This window comes from Monodelphis domestica, chromosome 7 (genome assembly GCF_027887165.1).
Source record: "Monodelphis domestica isolate mMonDom1 chromosome 7, mMonDom1.pri, whole genome shotgun sequence".
NCBI classification, from domain to species: Eukaryota; Metazoa; Chordata; class Mammalia; order Didelphimorphia; family Didelphidae; genus Monodelphis; species Monodelphis domestica.
In genome coordinates this window covers 183,205,373-183,219,212 of record NC_077233.1, presented here as the reverse complement: position 1 = coordinate 183,219,212, position 13,840 = coordinate 183,205,373, and the positions used below count along the sequence as shown (strand labels likewise).

General features: G+C 40.7%; 1 protein-coding gene across 2 annotated transcripts in view; it reads right to left on the bottom strand.

The window, feature by feature from the left end:
• Positions 1-471: 471 nt before the first annotated feature.
• The window catches only part of CIITA (class II major histocompatibility complex transactivator), a 118,297-nt gene continuing 104,928 nt past the window's right edge, over positions 472-13,840 (bottom strand). For both annotated transcript variants that reach the window (XM_016423999.2, XM_016424000.2), the window contains exons 15-20: positions 13,705-13,797; positions 13,191-13,277; positions 11,424-11,507; positions 9,997-10,080; positions 8,716-8,822; positions 472-6,531 (exon numbers count right to left, since the gene is read on the bottom strand). In XM_016423999.2, the coding sequence (XP_016279485.2) occupies positions 8,747-8,822; positions 9,997-10,080; positions 11,424-11,507; positions 13,191-13,277; positions 13,705-13,797 (424 nt within the window). In that variant the 3' untranslated portion in view covers positions 472-6,531; positions 8,716-8,746. The remainder of the gene's footprint in view (positions 6,532-8,715; positions 8,823-9,996; positions 10,081-11,423; positions 11,508-13,190; positions 13,278-13,704; positions 13,798-13,840) is intronic.

The window sequence follows — 13,840 nt, the reverse complement described above, 5'->3', positions numbered from 1 at the left end:
AGGCATAGAGAGGTTAATTAAGTTGTCTAAGGTGGCATTTCTAGTGTGAACATTCTAGCCAAGATTTGAACCTAGGTCTTTTGACCTCCCTATCAGTGCTTTTTCCATGGCACCAATTCAGTCTGTCATTACTGCTTCAGAGAAAGGATGGGGAAGTCTTTGGGCCATCTTGAGGGACAGTTCTAGCTCCCCTTGCCACTATGGACAATGATTTATTCTGATATCTGCTTTCCACTAGGTCTGCCTACCTTGAAAGTGCACCATGATGTAACTCCTCAGATTAACGGGATTGAAAAGTACTCAGGTTGGAAAGGCACACAGACTGGAAGAATGGAAGGAAGAGCAACAGAAGGAGCCAGATCACAGATTCTTCCAAACAGATGTTCCCTCAGCGACTGTCCAGCTGCAGTGTTGCACAAGAGGCCATTGCCTTAGTCTAGTACCTTAAATGACCTGGATGCATATTTTTTATGGAAATCCAAGCTTTTTTCTTTTGGCATTATTTCTAGCATCAGTACCTTGAAGGGTCAACTTTGGGGGAAAGATGGTTAGCAATGAAGAGTAGTCTCTGTCAATATTTGTTGTCAATAAAGCCTAAAGTAGTTGAAATGCTTAGAATTTTGTTGGACATTAGTTCTAGAGAGGCTCTCAGGTGGGGACTTGAAATCAAAAGACTTAGGGGAATGTTCCAGAGGTTTGAGTTGGTGGGTTGTCCCTTTTGTTTTCAATCTGCTTGTCTTCCATTGGTTTTGCAGCTCTCTCAACTGTTCTTTGGAAGAGAACTGGAGGAACATGTCCAGAGAATGACTTAATTATCCAACCCAACATACTTTGAAAATGATAGTATTATTTAAATTCAACTCCCATAAACCTGTAAAAGCCCTCTGTGGAAAGCAATCTTCTTTTGATTAAAAAAAGAAAAAGATTGAATCAAGCTGTAGCATCTTGCCTTTTTTCAACTTTGCCTTAATAAGATGGAGAAAAACCAGTTTTCAGGAAATTTAGTGTTGGCCAAGACTATCAGAAAGTATGATAATGCTGCTTAGTATTTAGCATTCGGGACACTGTGGTTTGGTCCTTAGGACCCCCAACATTTCCAGCCTATAGGACTTATTCAAAACAGCAAAACAGCTAATGATGCATGTGGATGTGATTGAAAACTCAAAAAGCGCTCATTCTTTTAAGAACTTTGAAAGTTATCAGTTTGAAATTTAAGCAATAATAACTAATGATACTTTATATTTGTTTAAACTCAGTTACCAAACAGAATTGTATTACAAACCCATCAGGTAGGTAGAAAAAGTCTAAGAAAATGGACACATAGTGGAACTGAATTTAAATAGAACTCAGTTGAGAAGACAGATCCCAGATATACTGACCAACTTTTCTGGTTTCTTTCCCTGTGATTTCTGGAAATGGAAAACCGAGAGAGGTCAGTGGAATAAGAGAAAATACAAACAAAGGGAAGGGTGAAGGTAAAAAGTCCCTGAGAGACTGATGAAAAAGTATGTTATCCACCTCCAGAGAAAGAACTTTTGGAGTAGGAATACAGATGAAAGCATAGAATTTATCACTTGTTTATTTGGGTATATGTTTTGGGGTTTGGGTTTTATGAGATTATTCACTTATGAAAATGAATAATATGGAAATATGTTTGGTATGATAACACATGTATAACCCAGACTGAACTGCTTGCCAGCTCCAGAAGCAGGGAGGGAAGAAGGGAGACAATTTGGATCATATAACTTTGAAAAACTGATGTGGAAATTTATTTTAAAAAGTTTAAATCCCATACCCAAGATTTTAGCATATTTAAACATAGTATGCAGAATTAAGAGACCCTGATTTTAAGCCAAATTTTCTCCCTTACCTGCTATGTGATTATATGGAAATTATATATCCTTTCTGGTCTTTAGTTCACTAATTTCTAAGGTTGGGAAAATGTGACTTGAGTTCAAAATATTATTCCAAAAGAGCACTTTGGGCTTCTCAAAAGATAAGAGCTGGGCAGGCTAGTTTTATCTTCAGAATGGAACATGAGAGAAATGTTTTGTCATTCTAAGGGATGGTTACTGAGCTATTTTTAAATCATGTCCTCTTGCCCCCAACTATTTTCCAGCATGCTAATGTATTTTATTGCCAAGCTAAGTCAGGAGGCAGGCCACTTGACAGACATTTCCAACTGTGTGGATGAAATGCCATCTTCTTGTCAAGGGCTTTCCATTAACTGGAAAAGGAGAAGTTCCGTGAATGCGTTAAAACTAATTCTAAGCTAAGGGGTCCTTAGTGAGAATCAGTATTGAAAGAATAGCTAACTCATGTTGAACAAAGTTGTGCCTTTAGGAGAGAAGGTAGCTAACATTTAAATTTTTAAAAAACATAATCGAATTTTTAATAACAATGAATAAAGTTGCTAATACTTTGAATTTATATACAAGCCACAAAATATGTTCTGTGCCATATATAGCATTAAAATTCACTAGAGAAATGTATAGAATGGGAAGATAAAATTATTCCTTTTATATAATACTTATGAAGCCTTCATTAGCCTCTTGATCTCAACACCATAAATTTGTTCTTTCAGAAAGAAAACATTGCTTTCAACAAAATTTAAAACTGTACACATCAACATATACCTTAAATGTATAAACATGGCCCAAGCTGAAGACTGATGGCTTTGTTTTTCAGTAGTTCCAATCATGACTTACTCTTTGTGATCCCACTTGGAATTTTCTTTACTTTTTCCTTTTTTATTTAAAGATATTTTATTTTCCCAATTACATGTAATAACAATCTTCAACATATGTTTCCAATTGTTTCCCTCCTCTCCCCTCATTTGGAGATAGTAAGTAATTTGATTTGGGTTATACGTGTATTATCATGTAAAACGTACTTCCATATTGGTCATTGTTGTAAGAGAATAGTCACCATTTGAGGTTTTCTTGGCAAAGATACTGGAGTGGTTTGCCATTTCCTTCTCCAGCTCATTCTGCAGATGAGGAAACTGAGGCAAACAAGGTTAAATGACTTGCCCAAAGGCATAGAGCTCATCCATGTCTGAGGCTAGATTTGAGCTTTGAAATGAATCTCCTAAATCCAGGTCTGGTGCTCTGTCCACTGCACCTCTTACACATCACGCATATGCTCTCCTTTGATTCTCACAACAGCTCTCTGAGGGTATGTTGCTCAAATATTATCTCCATTTGACAAACGAGGGAACTAAGACTCAGAGAAAAGGACGGACACTTAAAGATCCTCATAGTTCAGAGTTCTTTCCACTGTCCCCACACCAGAATTACCCAGAGAGCCTAGGTTCCAACTGGGCGAGATGAACCAGGACCCTCCAGCGAGGCATGTATAGCAAGTTTCCAGAAGGGCACTGTCTGCACTTTGCCACAGGCATCCAAGGTGCTCATACCTCACCGATAGAGGATAAAACTTCATCCGACCATTTCCGATCCTTCTTTCGGGAAGAGTGAAGGCAGGACCAACCCCGGCAATAAGAAATTCTCATGGGTTTATCATGGGAACCTCCCATCTCTTTTTCCATGCCTTCTTTCCTCCTCCTCCCAACGTCCCAGAGTCCTTTCCTTCAGAATGTTGGCATCTTCAGGCAGCACTCCAAGTTTGGCTCTTTCTCCCCAAGCTCCTAACAAAACTGCTTACTTGTCACCTCATTGTCAGCAGTCCATCCAAAAGGACTTGAGAAACTCACCTAAATTGAGATGTTAATGGATAATAACAGCTTAATTATAATTCATTTTAATTTTAAATTAAATCAATTTCAAATTCTAAGAGCAGCTCATTCTTTTTGGACAGTGCCTTCACCCTAAGGAATGACTATCTTATCCAGACTTTGGGCAGCTAGGTGGTGCAATGGATAGAGTGCTGGTCCTAGAATCAGGAAGACATCTTCATGAGTTCAAATTGAGCCTCAGACACTTCTTAGCCATGTGACCTTGAGCAAATCACTTAATCCTGCTGGCCTCGATTCCTCCTAGGGCAAATGAGCTGGAGAAGGAAATGGCAAACCTCTCCAGTATCTAGGCCAAGAAAAACCCAAATGGCGTCATGAAGAGTCAGGCACAACTGAACAACATTAGCAATTCAGATGTCAACACATATAAGTGGCTGCCTACTTCTATTGATACTGAATATATGCAGAGACAGGATCTAAAGATCTAAAGGTGGGATTCATTCTGCCCAGTGTTCTTGAAGGTCTAGATGTTCCCAAGAATTCCATTCCCTTAATAAGTGGAATGTTTCACTCTTAGATCTGGAGTCCTTGTTTCAGAAAGTCTGCCCCATTGTAGTATAATAATCACAGGACTGTCTCATGAGGAAGTGAGAATCTTTGTCACGCTACCTTGAACAACCAGAGAGAACAAGAAATGCTTTCCAGAGAGTAGAAATAAGAATTTGGGCTGTTTCTTTTTCTGTGAATAGTTACATTTCCCTAGGGGTGCCACACTTTGAGCACCCATGTTGAGAGTCACAGGTCATGAATTGTTTGAGTGTGGTGGTTATGCCCATTGTTTACACCCCCGAATGACAGACTGGACCAGATTGGACTTCATTTTTGGGAAGAAAACCTGAAGAGAGGGAAGTTCAGGAACTTATTTCAACTCACAATGTCAGAATGGGAATAGTTCTTGAATCATACTTCCAACCTAAACCCAAGGCTTTTTTTTTTTTTTAGAAGGCCTACAATCTCAGTTATACATCTGTAAGGATGACTGTTGTGCCAGGCAAACCTGGAGTTGGAGGAAAATAGCAAGCTCAGAGAACTTTATTCTAGTAAGGTTCTGTCACATGCTAAAATTTTTAAAAATTTATTGATATTTTCTTTTTACATCAGTCATTTCCAGATATACCTCTCCCTTATTCTCTCTCCCCACCTTGCTTCTTTCCATGAGTCTTCCCCTTATAATAAAGAAAAAGTTAAGCAAAGCACCTGACATAGGGATCAAATCTGAAAGCAAAAACACCATTCCACACCCATAGTCTCCCACCTTGTAATGAAAGGAGGAAAGCTCATTTTCTTATCTCTTTTCTGGGGTGAAGGTTAGTCATTATTATTACATAGCATTCTGTCTTGTTTTCTTTTTTTCTTTTTCTTTTATTGTATATTGTTTTTCTGCTTATGTTTATTTCATTCTGCTTCAGTTCTTATGTCTTCTCATATTTCTTATAGTCATCATTTCTTTGGTGAGATGATATTCTATTACACTCGTATATCAGAATTTGTTCAGTCATTTCCCAGTTGATCAGCCTGAGATGCCTGGCTACAAATCAAGATGGAAGCCAAGTTAGACTCTTCCAGCATAGATTTGGGTTCCCTGATGAATGAATGGGTCCTGAGAATCCCAGAAAGGCTCTTGGACCTAGAATCTATCAGGAAGATATTTTATTTCTAGTGCACATGCGCTTTACACTTAGAGTAACTTCAGAGTCCCAGTAGGAAAGACAAAATGTCATTCTCTCTTTGCCATCTTATCAGATGGAATAGGAAAAATCAATCCTAGCCTAGTATCCAGTGTAGCAATGTGAAAGAAGAAAGAAGACACAGCTGCCCCCCTCACTTTTCCTCTGGGATCTCCACCTTCTTCCATGTAGGCAATGCGGAAATTTGAAGGGGTTCTTGCCTAAGCTGGTAGAGAAGTTAGAAATTTCCCTCTCTTTCAGCTCAGAAAAAAGATTTTCACTTCTCCATCAGGTTCATCAAATGACACTCAGCTGCTTATCATGTGTTACAATGAAAAATACCCTTTCTTACTTCATTCTACAATGTCATCTACAAGAACCCTTTCATCCCTCCTTGATCAAGTTGTCTTAAAATGAAGATTCCCATCTCCCACTTCCATCTTTCCATCTATGTGCTTTCCTAACAGATTGAAAAATAGTAGATTTGATTACAAATGAAATACTATCAGGCACCCCTATCCCCAGCCCATTCCCCAGTTAGTGTAACTTTGATCAAGGACCGCTACAATTAATGTTATCTATAATATCTTGTTACTCAAGTGTTTCTTGGCTAGCCCAGCATGGGCTTCCAGATCTCTGCCTTGAAAGTCTTCTGCTTAGGAAATTCAGTGCAAAATGACACATCCAACAGCCAAAGTGCAGTTACCACAGTGTAACAAGCTTCTTTCCATCTTTGAGAGTTAGATGTCTGAAGGGATTGGGGTTGAGGAGCAGACGGGAAGTGCTTCTTTCTCTCATCCTATTCCTTTGCCTCCTGGGACAGTCAAAGGAAAGAGGAAATGCTGCTTCCCTTAGTTCACCTTCCATACCACAGCTGCCAGATGAATACATCAGAGAGTCAGGAGCCGTGTTTCATCATCACCCTGATGTTGATGGCCTTTTGCCAAGCCAAGAGACCTTATTCTGGCAGGAGATCAGGAAGAACTCTGACCAGTCTGAAATAGCTGGATACAAACCAATATGGCAGCCAAGTTAGGCTCTTCTAGGCGGGATTTGGGCCCCTGAGCTGAAGCCCTGATAGATGGATGGGATTTCTGGTCCTCAGACCTATCATCAAAAGGAAGAGATTGTTTTGAGAACTAAGCAGACTGAGAGAAGATAGATAAAGAGACTGGGGTGAAGGGAAGTAGGGTAGGTATAGGGACCTGATGAAGAGATCCACTGAATGTCAGGATGTAACTGAACTGACCTAAATGTCAACACTATCAATTTGTGGATAATAAAAGGAACAATTTCCTGATATCAAGGGATATCACAGATGACTTCACTTTCTTAATTTTTTGGTTTTGTTTTTATTGTTTTGAGTGCTCTTCCACAAAATGACTAATATGGGGAGATGTTTTACCTTATTACACATATAAAATTTATATTTGATCACTTACTGTCTCAGGGAGGCAACAGGGAAGGAGAGGGAAGGAGGGAGGGAGAAAATTTACTCAGAATTTTTAAAAAGGTGGAAAAAATGTTTTTACATGTAATTAGGGGAAATATTAAAACTTAAAAAAGCAATTAATTTCCCACACACACACACATGACTCATAGAAATATGTCTTTTCTCTGCCTCTCTGTCTGGCAAAATCTTCACCATCCTAGACTGAAAGGAGGTCTTAAGATATCTAGGGAAAGAACTTTCTTTGAGGTGTATAAGAATAGGAGAGAGAGAAAACATGGTGCAGAAGGAAGAATAATGAATTTGGAATCATGAATTCTACTACTTCCTGCCTGCATGACTCCAATTGGGCAAGTTATTCAAATTCTTTGGACCTTAGTCTCCTCCCCTGTAGAATGGAGAGGTTGGATTAGATGGCCTCTGAAGTCCTATGCAGTTCTAGATCTATGATCCCAAGTAGGAAGACCAATGATTTGACAGGCATCATGGGGAAGTACAGAGGTGTCAAACTCAAGATCAGCAAAATTCAAGTGTAGGCTGAACCAGATTCTACACTGGTTTAGATTAAAATTCCAGTTTAGCTAATACTCAAACATTACATTCACTGTAAAATGCAATGTAAATATCCAGTTGACCCACCTGGAGTCATTTCTTTTTTAATTTGGTAACACTAGTGTGGTGAGAGGACAGTTGGTATTAAGAGTTAGTGAGAACCCGAGTTCAAGGTTTACCTCTGACATGTACTGACTGTGTGACTCCAGGCAAGTCATCTAATCTTTTAACAATTTCCGATATTCATTGGTCTTCATTCAGAGTTCTTTAGGCCAAATGAAATCAACAAACCAAAGAAGTGGAAATACCTTCCCTGGAGTCCCCAAACTACAGCTCATGGGCAACATGCAGCCCCCTGAGGCCATTTATCTGGCTCTCACAGCACTTCCGGAAGGGGCACCTCTTTCAGTGGTGGTCAGTGAGAGGAGCACTGTGTGTGGCAGCATCACTCACATACAGGACTACTTCCGATGACATAATCCTTTGCGTGGCGCCTTGTTCTGAAAGTAACTGAAAGAGAACGAGGTGCTGAGCAAAGGATCATGTGGCTGCACAATGGAAGACGTCAGCATGTGAGTGGTGATCTGGGGGAGGGGATTCCGCAGTGTGTGTACTGCTGCCCGGTATAGTGGTGGCAGTGCCAGTGCAAGGTGTGACAGGCCCATCCCAGCCAGTGCTGCAGCCTCCGCTATCCCAGACAGACGTATACAGATTTGCTCATAGTTTTTTAATAGTCTGGCCATCCAACGATCTGAGGGTCAGTGAACTGGCCCCCTGTGTAAAAAGTTTGGGGACCCCTGCTCTAATATCTAGGCTAGCTCAGGTTTGGTAAAGTTTGGAGGTACACAAACGGGATTCCCAAGGTCCTTCCTCTTGCTATCTATGGTGCCTGACAACATCATAACATTCCAGCCAAGGGCATGGCCCAGATTCAGGATGTATATTCTTCTCCATTCATATTTTTGGGGTGTGATCAGAATTGTTTTTTAAATTATGGAGGATACCTCCACTATAGAAACTCCTTTAATGTAGATTGAGAACTTGTCTATATTATCTTAGAGAGATGCCTAGGATACTGAGATGCTAAATAATTTGCCAGTGGTGACTCAGATAGCCTCGAGGAGGGACTCCATGGTCTGTTTCCATTCAAACTAGCCTACAAAAACAATTTTGAACTTGATACTCCTTTGTTTTTTCTCTCTCCACCACAGAATCCAGATAGATTAAAAAAAGACTCTGAACCTTGGATAATACACATTCCCTACTTCATCTCAGTGACTCATACTTACCTAGTTACCTTTTTGAAGAGTTAATACAGTACTACCGCAAACTTATTCGGGAGTCTAGATGCTGTAGGTGTTCTTGAACTCCATAAGGAATAGTGGAGTTCCACATCCTGGAAAGGAGGGCAGGAGACAAAGATTAGAAAAGAGGGGTACAGCTAGAGCATTAGACCTGGCATAAAAAAGACTTGTGTTCAAATCTGGTCTCACATACTTCCTAGTTGTATGACCCTGGGCAAGTCACTTAATCCTCATTGCCTAGCCCTTGCCACTCTTCTGACTTAGAAATGATACCAAGACAGAATGTAAAAGTTAAAAAAAAAGAAGAGAAACACAACCCATGGCACTATCAGAGTCTTGTTTTTTGCATCATCCCTCAAACATAAGTGAGGAGAGTGGACGCATCCCACCTATATATGCTTGATTAGCAACCCCCTGATGTAATATCAATAAGTGCTAGACTAGGTAGCACAATAGACAGAGTGGAGGATTTGGAATCTAGAAGAAATGACTTCAAATCCAGCCCCAGGCACTTACTAGCAGTGAGACTCTAAGCAAATTATTTGACCTCTACCTCAGTTTCCTCATCTATAAAATGAGATCAATAGTAGCACCTACTACATAGGGCAATTGTGAAGAATTAATGCATATAAAGCACTTTGCAAATCTTAAAGCACAATATAAATGCTAATTATTATTATTATCATTATCATCTTCATCATCACTATTAGAAGATTCTAGGAGACAAAGATTCTCAACCTGCCTCTGTCACATGATGCTGTGATCTCAGCCCAGTTAATTCACTTCTATAAGTTTTTGTTTAAATGCCTATAAAATTTGGATAATAATCTTTATATTGCCTACCTCATTGGGTTATTGGAAGGCTCAAATAAGATTATGTATATACTTTTACTATGTATTACTTTTATTATTATTTGTTATGTATACTTTTTTTTTTAAATAGGAAGTACTACAATAGTTTAGGGTATCATAGCTTGGGCAGCTAGGTGGTACAGTAGATAGAGGCTGGACCTGGAAGACTTGAGTTCAAATCCTGCCTCAGATACTTCCTAGCTATGTGACTCTGGGCAAGTAACTTAACCTTGTTGGCCTCAGTTTTCTCATCTGCAAAATGAGCTGGAGAAGGAAATGGCAAACCACTCCAGTATCTTTGCCAAGAAAACCCTAAATCGGGTCATGAAAAGTAGGACATGATTGAAATGACTGATTAGCAACAACAAAGCTCTCCTACATGTAACATCCAGACCTTACGCAGTCAGGACTTACGCCAGTGTCTCGATATGTGGACATTTCTTCAGACTGGCTGTGAGCTGCTGGGCTCCTGCATCTGTGAACTTGTTGTACTGGACACTATGGAGAGAAACCCATTGATTGTTGTTAGTGTAACAGGCTCAGTGTTGTGATGGCAAAACATTTGACTATGGATCTTGGCTCTGAGCCCAGGGAACAGCTATCTCAGCCCATCCCTAGTTCCTGTGAGTAAGGAATGGCTCTTAAAGAGATCTTCTTGAAAAAACTACCAACTCACCCATTTATACTATGGCACCCAATTTACAAGTGTATTGAAAGTCAGTTCTCTTTCTCTGCAAACCTAATATGAAACATGGTATGGAGGCTGAATTTGGAGTCAGAAGGTTTGGATTCAAATCACATCTTTGACACGTACAGCCCATGTGAATCTGAAGGAGTTTAGTTGTCTTTAAAATGAAGGGCTTGGAGGGCAGCTAGGTAGCACAGTGGAAAAAGCATTAGGTCTGGAGTTGGGAGGACGTGGGTTCAAATGTGATCTCAGACACATCCTAGCTGTGTGACCCTGGGCAAATCACTTAACCTTCATTGCCTAGCCCTTACCACTCTTCTGTCTTAGAATTGATACTAAGAGAGAAGGTAGGGTTTTAAAAAATAAAATTAGGAGATTGGACTAGATTACATTTGAGGTCCCTTCTAGCCCTAAATCTATGATATAGTCACCCAGATTTGCTGATGTGTAAATCTCCATGTTATAGAAACTCTAAATGCCATGACCCAAGAGAAGCTGAATTCTGACTAGAGGCATTATATAAATCTAGGTGGCTGGAGTCTGGAATGTTCATCACTCCACATCCATGGTATTATTAGAGGATGGCTCAGGGTAGGACTCCCCCCAAAATCAACAGGATAGCTGGCATCTTTTTTAAAATTTTCCTGGGGATAGGGCATAGCAATGGCCTCGTTCCCTGTGTGCTATGCCCAACAGCCTGTCCTCCAAAGGATTTATGTCTAACTTGCTTTGGGGAGGGTGGCCTTTTTAGTCTCTCTCTCTTGTTCCCTAACCTGACACTCATTCGATTCCGGCACCCCATGAGTTTTTGTATATGATGTCTACTTTCTCCTTAATCAAATCATGAATTTATTGGTCAATATATGGCAGGTGGCTCCCTTAAGAGTCATTTTCTCCCTTTCCATGGAGGGCAAGAAAAGGATTTTAAGATTCAGGCAGATAGTCTCTAAGGAACTTGAATCTATATTTCCTCAATTTCCTTTCAAGGTTTCTTCTCTGAGGCTTGAGGTTCCTGGGAGATTCTATAGCACAAACAGGTCATTTGCAATGTTAATAGGAAATACTATATAAACCAGCCCTCCAGAGCCTTTAATTTCAGACTTCCCCTGTCCCCGTTTCCCCTCTCCAATCCCCCAGCATCTCCCAGACTCACTCCAGGACTCTCAAGGACACCATACTGGGAAGCACACTAGCGATGTTCTTGGCTCCAGTATCACAGATGCAGTTGTTGTATAGGCTGCCAAAAACAGAGGGGGAGGAGGAACCATTGGGCATTTAGGAACCTTAGATATAGGAAAGGGAATCTCTAATTCCATCTCATTGTACTTTACTGTCAAACTGACCACCATTACTGAAAGAAGAGAAAATACAATCTTTCTTCAGTAACTGGGGTAGCCCCTTACCCAAGAGTGAATGTATGGTCATTGTAATCAGTAATCATTTTTCAAACCATCAGAATTATTAATGATAGTTACCTATATATTGTGGAATATTGCTTTAATGAGATTACTGTTTCTAGTCATACTGTATTAAATACTGAGTCCACAACCATTAACATTGTGGAAAGGAAAACTGAATCAAGCTTTGGATTTTATGCCACTGAGGTCGAACAAACAGCAGTTGAAATGTTGAAATGAAATTGATGGACAGCAAAGGCAGTTGGTGGGGGGAAGGGTGACTGGGAGAGTGACAGTTGCTCTTGAGGACACTCTTTCCTGGCCCTTGGATTGGAAGGAGCGCTCTCCATTCTCTCCTTTCTTGGGATAGAAGTATCTCTATTCCTGGACTTTTCCTAACTGTGTGCTCTACCTGGATTCCTGTGGTTTAGTCATCAAACAAAGGGATTTAAGGGGAGCAGTTTGAACTGTAAGGCCAGTCTTTAGGGCACTAGCCTGAAGAGCCAGGCCCTTCTAGCTCTGAAGGTCAGGATTTTTTCTTCCTTTTGCAGTCTACTGCTAAAGACTTTGAACTTAAGAAAACTAGCATAGATTAGCATAGACAGGAATAAAAGAAACCCTCCACTAGACTGTGAGGCCTGGTCTCAGCTCAAAAGCAGAGAGAGACTCAAACCCAATCTGTGGCAAAGTATAGGGAAATCCCTATTCCTGCTACCCTGATATCTTCCTGATCTAAACTTGTTAATAAATTCATCTTGAGTTAAATAACCTGCAGTTAGATAAGAGGAGGACTATCATTTCAGGGGACATAGAGGGAGCAGAACCTAAGGACAACCATTCAACCATAAACAGTCTTTATTGGACCCCTACCAGGAGACCTTGGTGGTGGTGGTTGATACTTGTCCCTCTGGAGGGTCGGTGCTTACCTGCCCTGGGGTATCTTCAACATCAATCAATAGAGAAGACATCCCCTCAGGTCCATTTTTGGGGAACCCCATTTTGCAAAGACAGCCTCTCAGCAGAGGGTATCTCTCTCCTTTTACCTCACCAGCATCCATATTCCCTCTATCTCTTCAAGTCCTCCATTCCCTGTTACAAACCTTCCTTATCTGCTGTACCACTTCCATCCTCTACAATTTCTTTAACTGGTAAAACATTAATCACAAGCTACTGTATGGGAGGTATTGTTCATATATTTCAGTGGTGAAACAATCAGAGGCTGTACTTGCAGCAGGAAGGAATTTGGTGTGACTTAATGAATGTCCAACATTAAAGGTTGGAAGATACTAGATGAAATTGTGGAAGGCTGCAGAACCTTCTCTGATGGGTGAGAGAGAGATTACTCTTTCACTGAGGGAGAGTTTAGGTCTTTTTCTCCTTGATGGGACTGCCTGGAGGGCCAGTGGACTTTTCCTTTTTAGAGCCCCCAACCCAAAGTGCCAAGTTGCTGTTGTGACAGGGAGCTCTATGCACTTAAACCACCAAGTCTTTCAAAAGCTTGTCAGGGAGAGCTTCTCACTCACCTCAAGGTAACAAGGGATGTTGCCAGTGATGGCAGAGCCTTGGCCAACTCTGTGGCTCCCACATCAGTGATGCAATTCTGAGACAAGCTGGAAGAAACATGGGAAGGAGGGTGAATTGGAAAGGGCAGGAGTGCCAGTCAGGTCAATTCTTGCTTCTGAGGAGATTTGGAATGGTTCAAATTGATTTTTTAAAAAACCCTTACCTTCTGACTTGGAACCAATATTGAGCATTATTTCCCAAGGCAGAAGAGTGATAAGGATCAGGCAGTTGGGGTTAAGTGACTTGCCCAGGGTGACACAGCTAGGGAGTATCTGAGGCCAGATTTGAGGATATCCCACCTAGCTCTCAATCCACTGAGTCACCTAACTGCTCATCCCCACCCAATTGATTTTCTATCCCTGTCCTTCCTACCAGATCACCGCCCTTCCAACACAGCTTTCTGGACTGAGCTTTGTTTTATCCCAAACGCTAATGATATATACAGAATGATAAAGATCTTTTCTTGACACTTACTTCAAGGTTTCCAAGACCTTTAACTCTGGAAAGATGGCAGAGAGCTGAGTTACACCTTCATCCCCAATCTTGTTCTCACTTAGGGTATCCAGGCTGTAAGAAGGAACCAAGCACAAAAGCCATCAACTTGATTCTG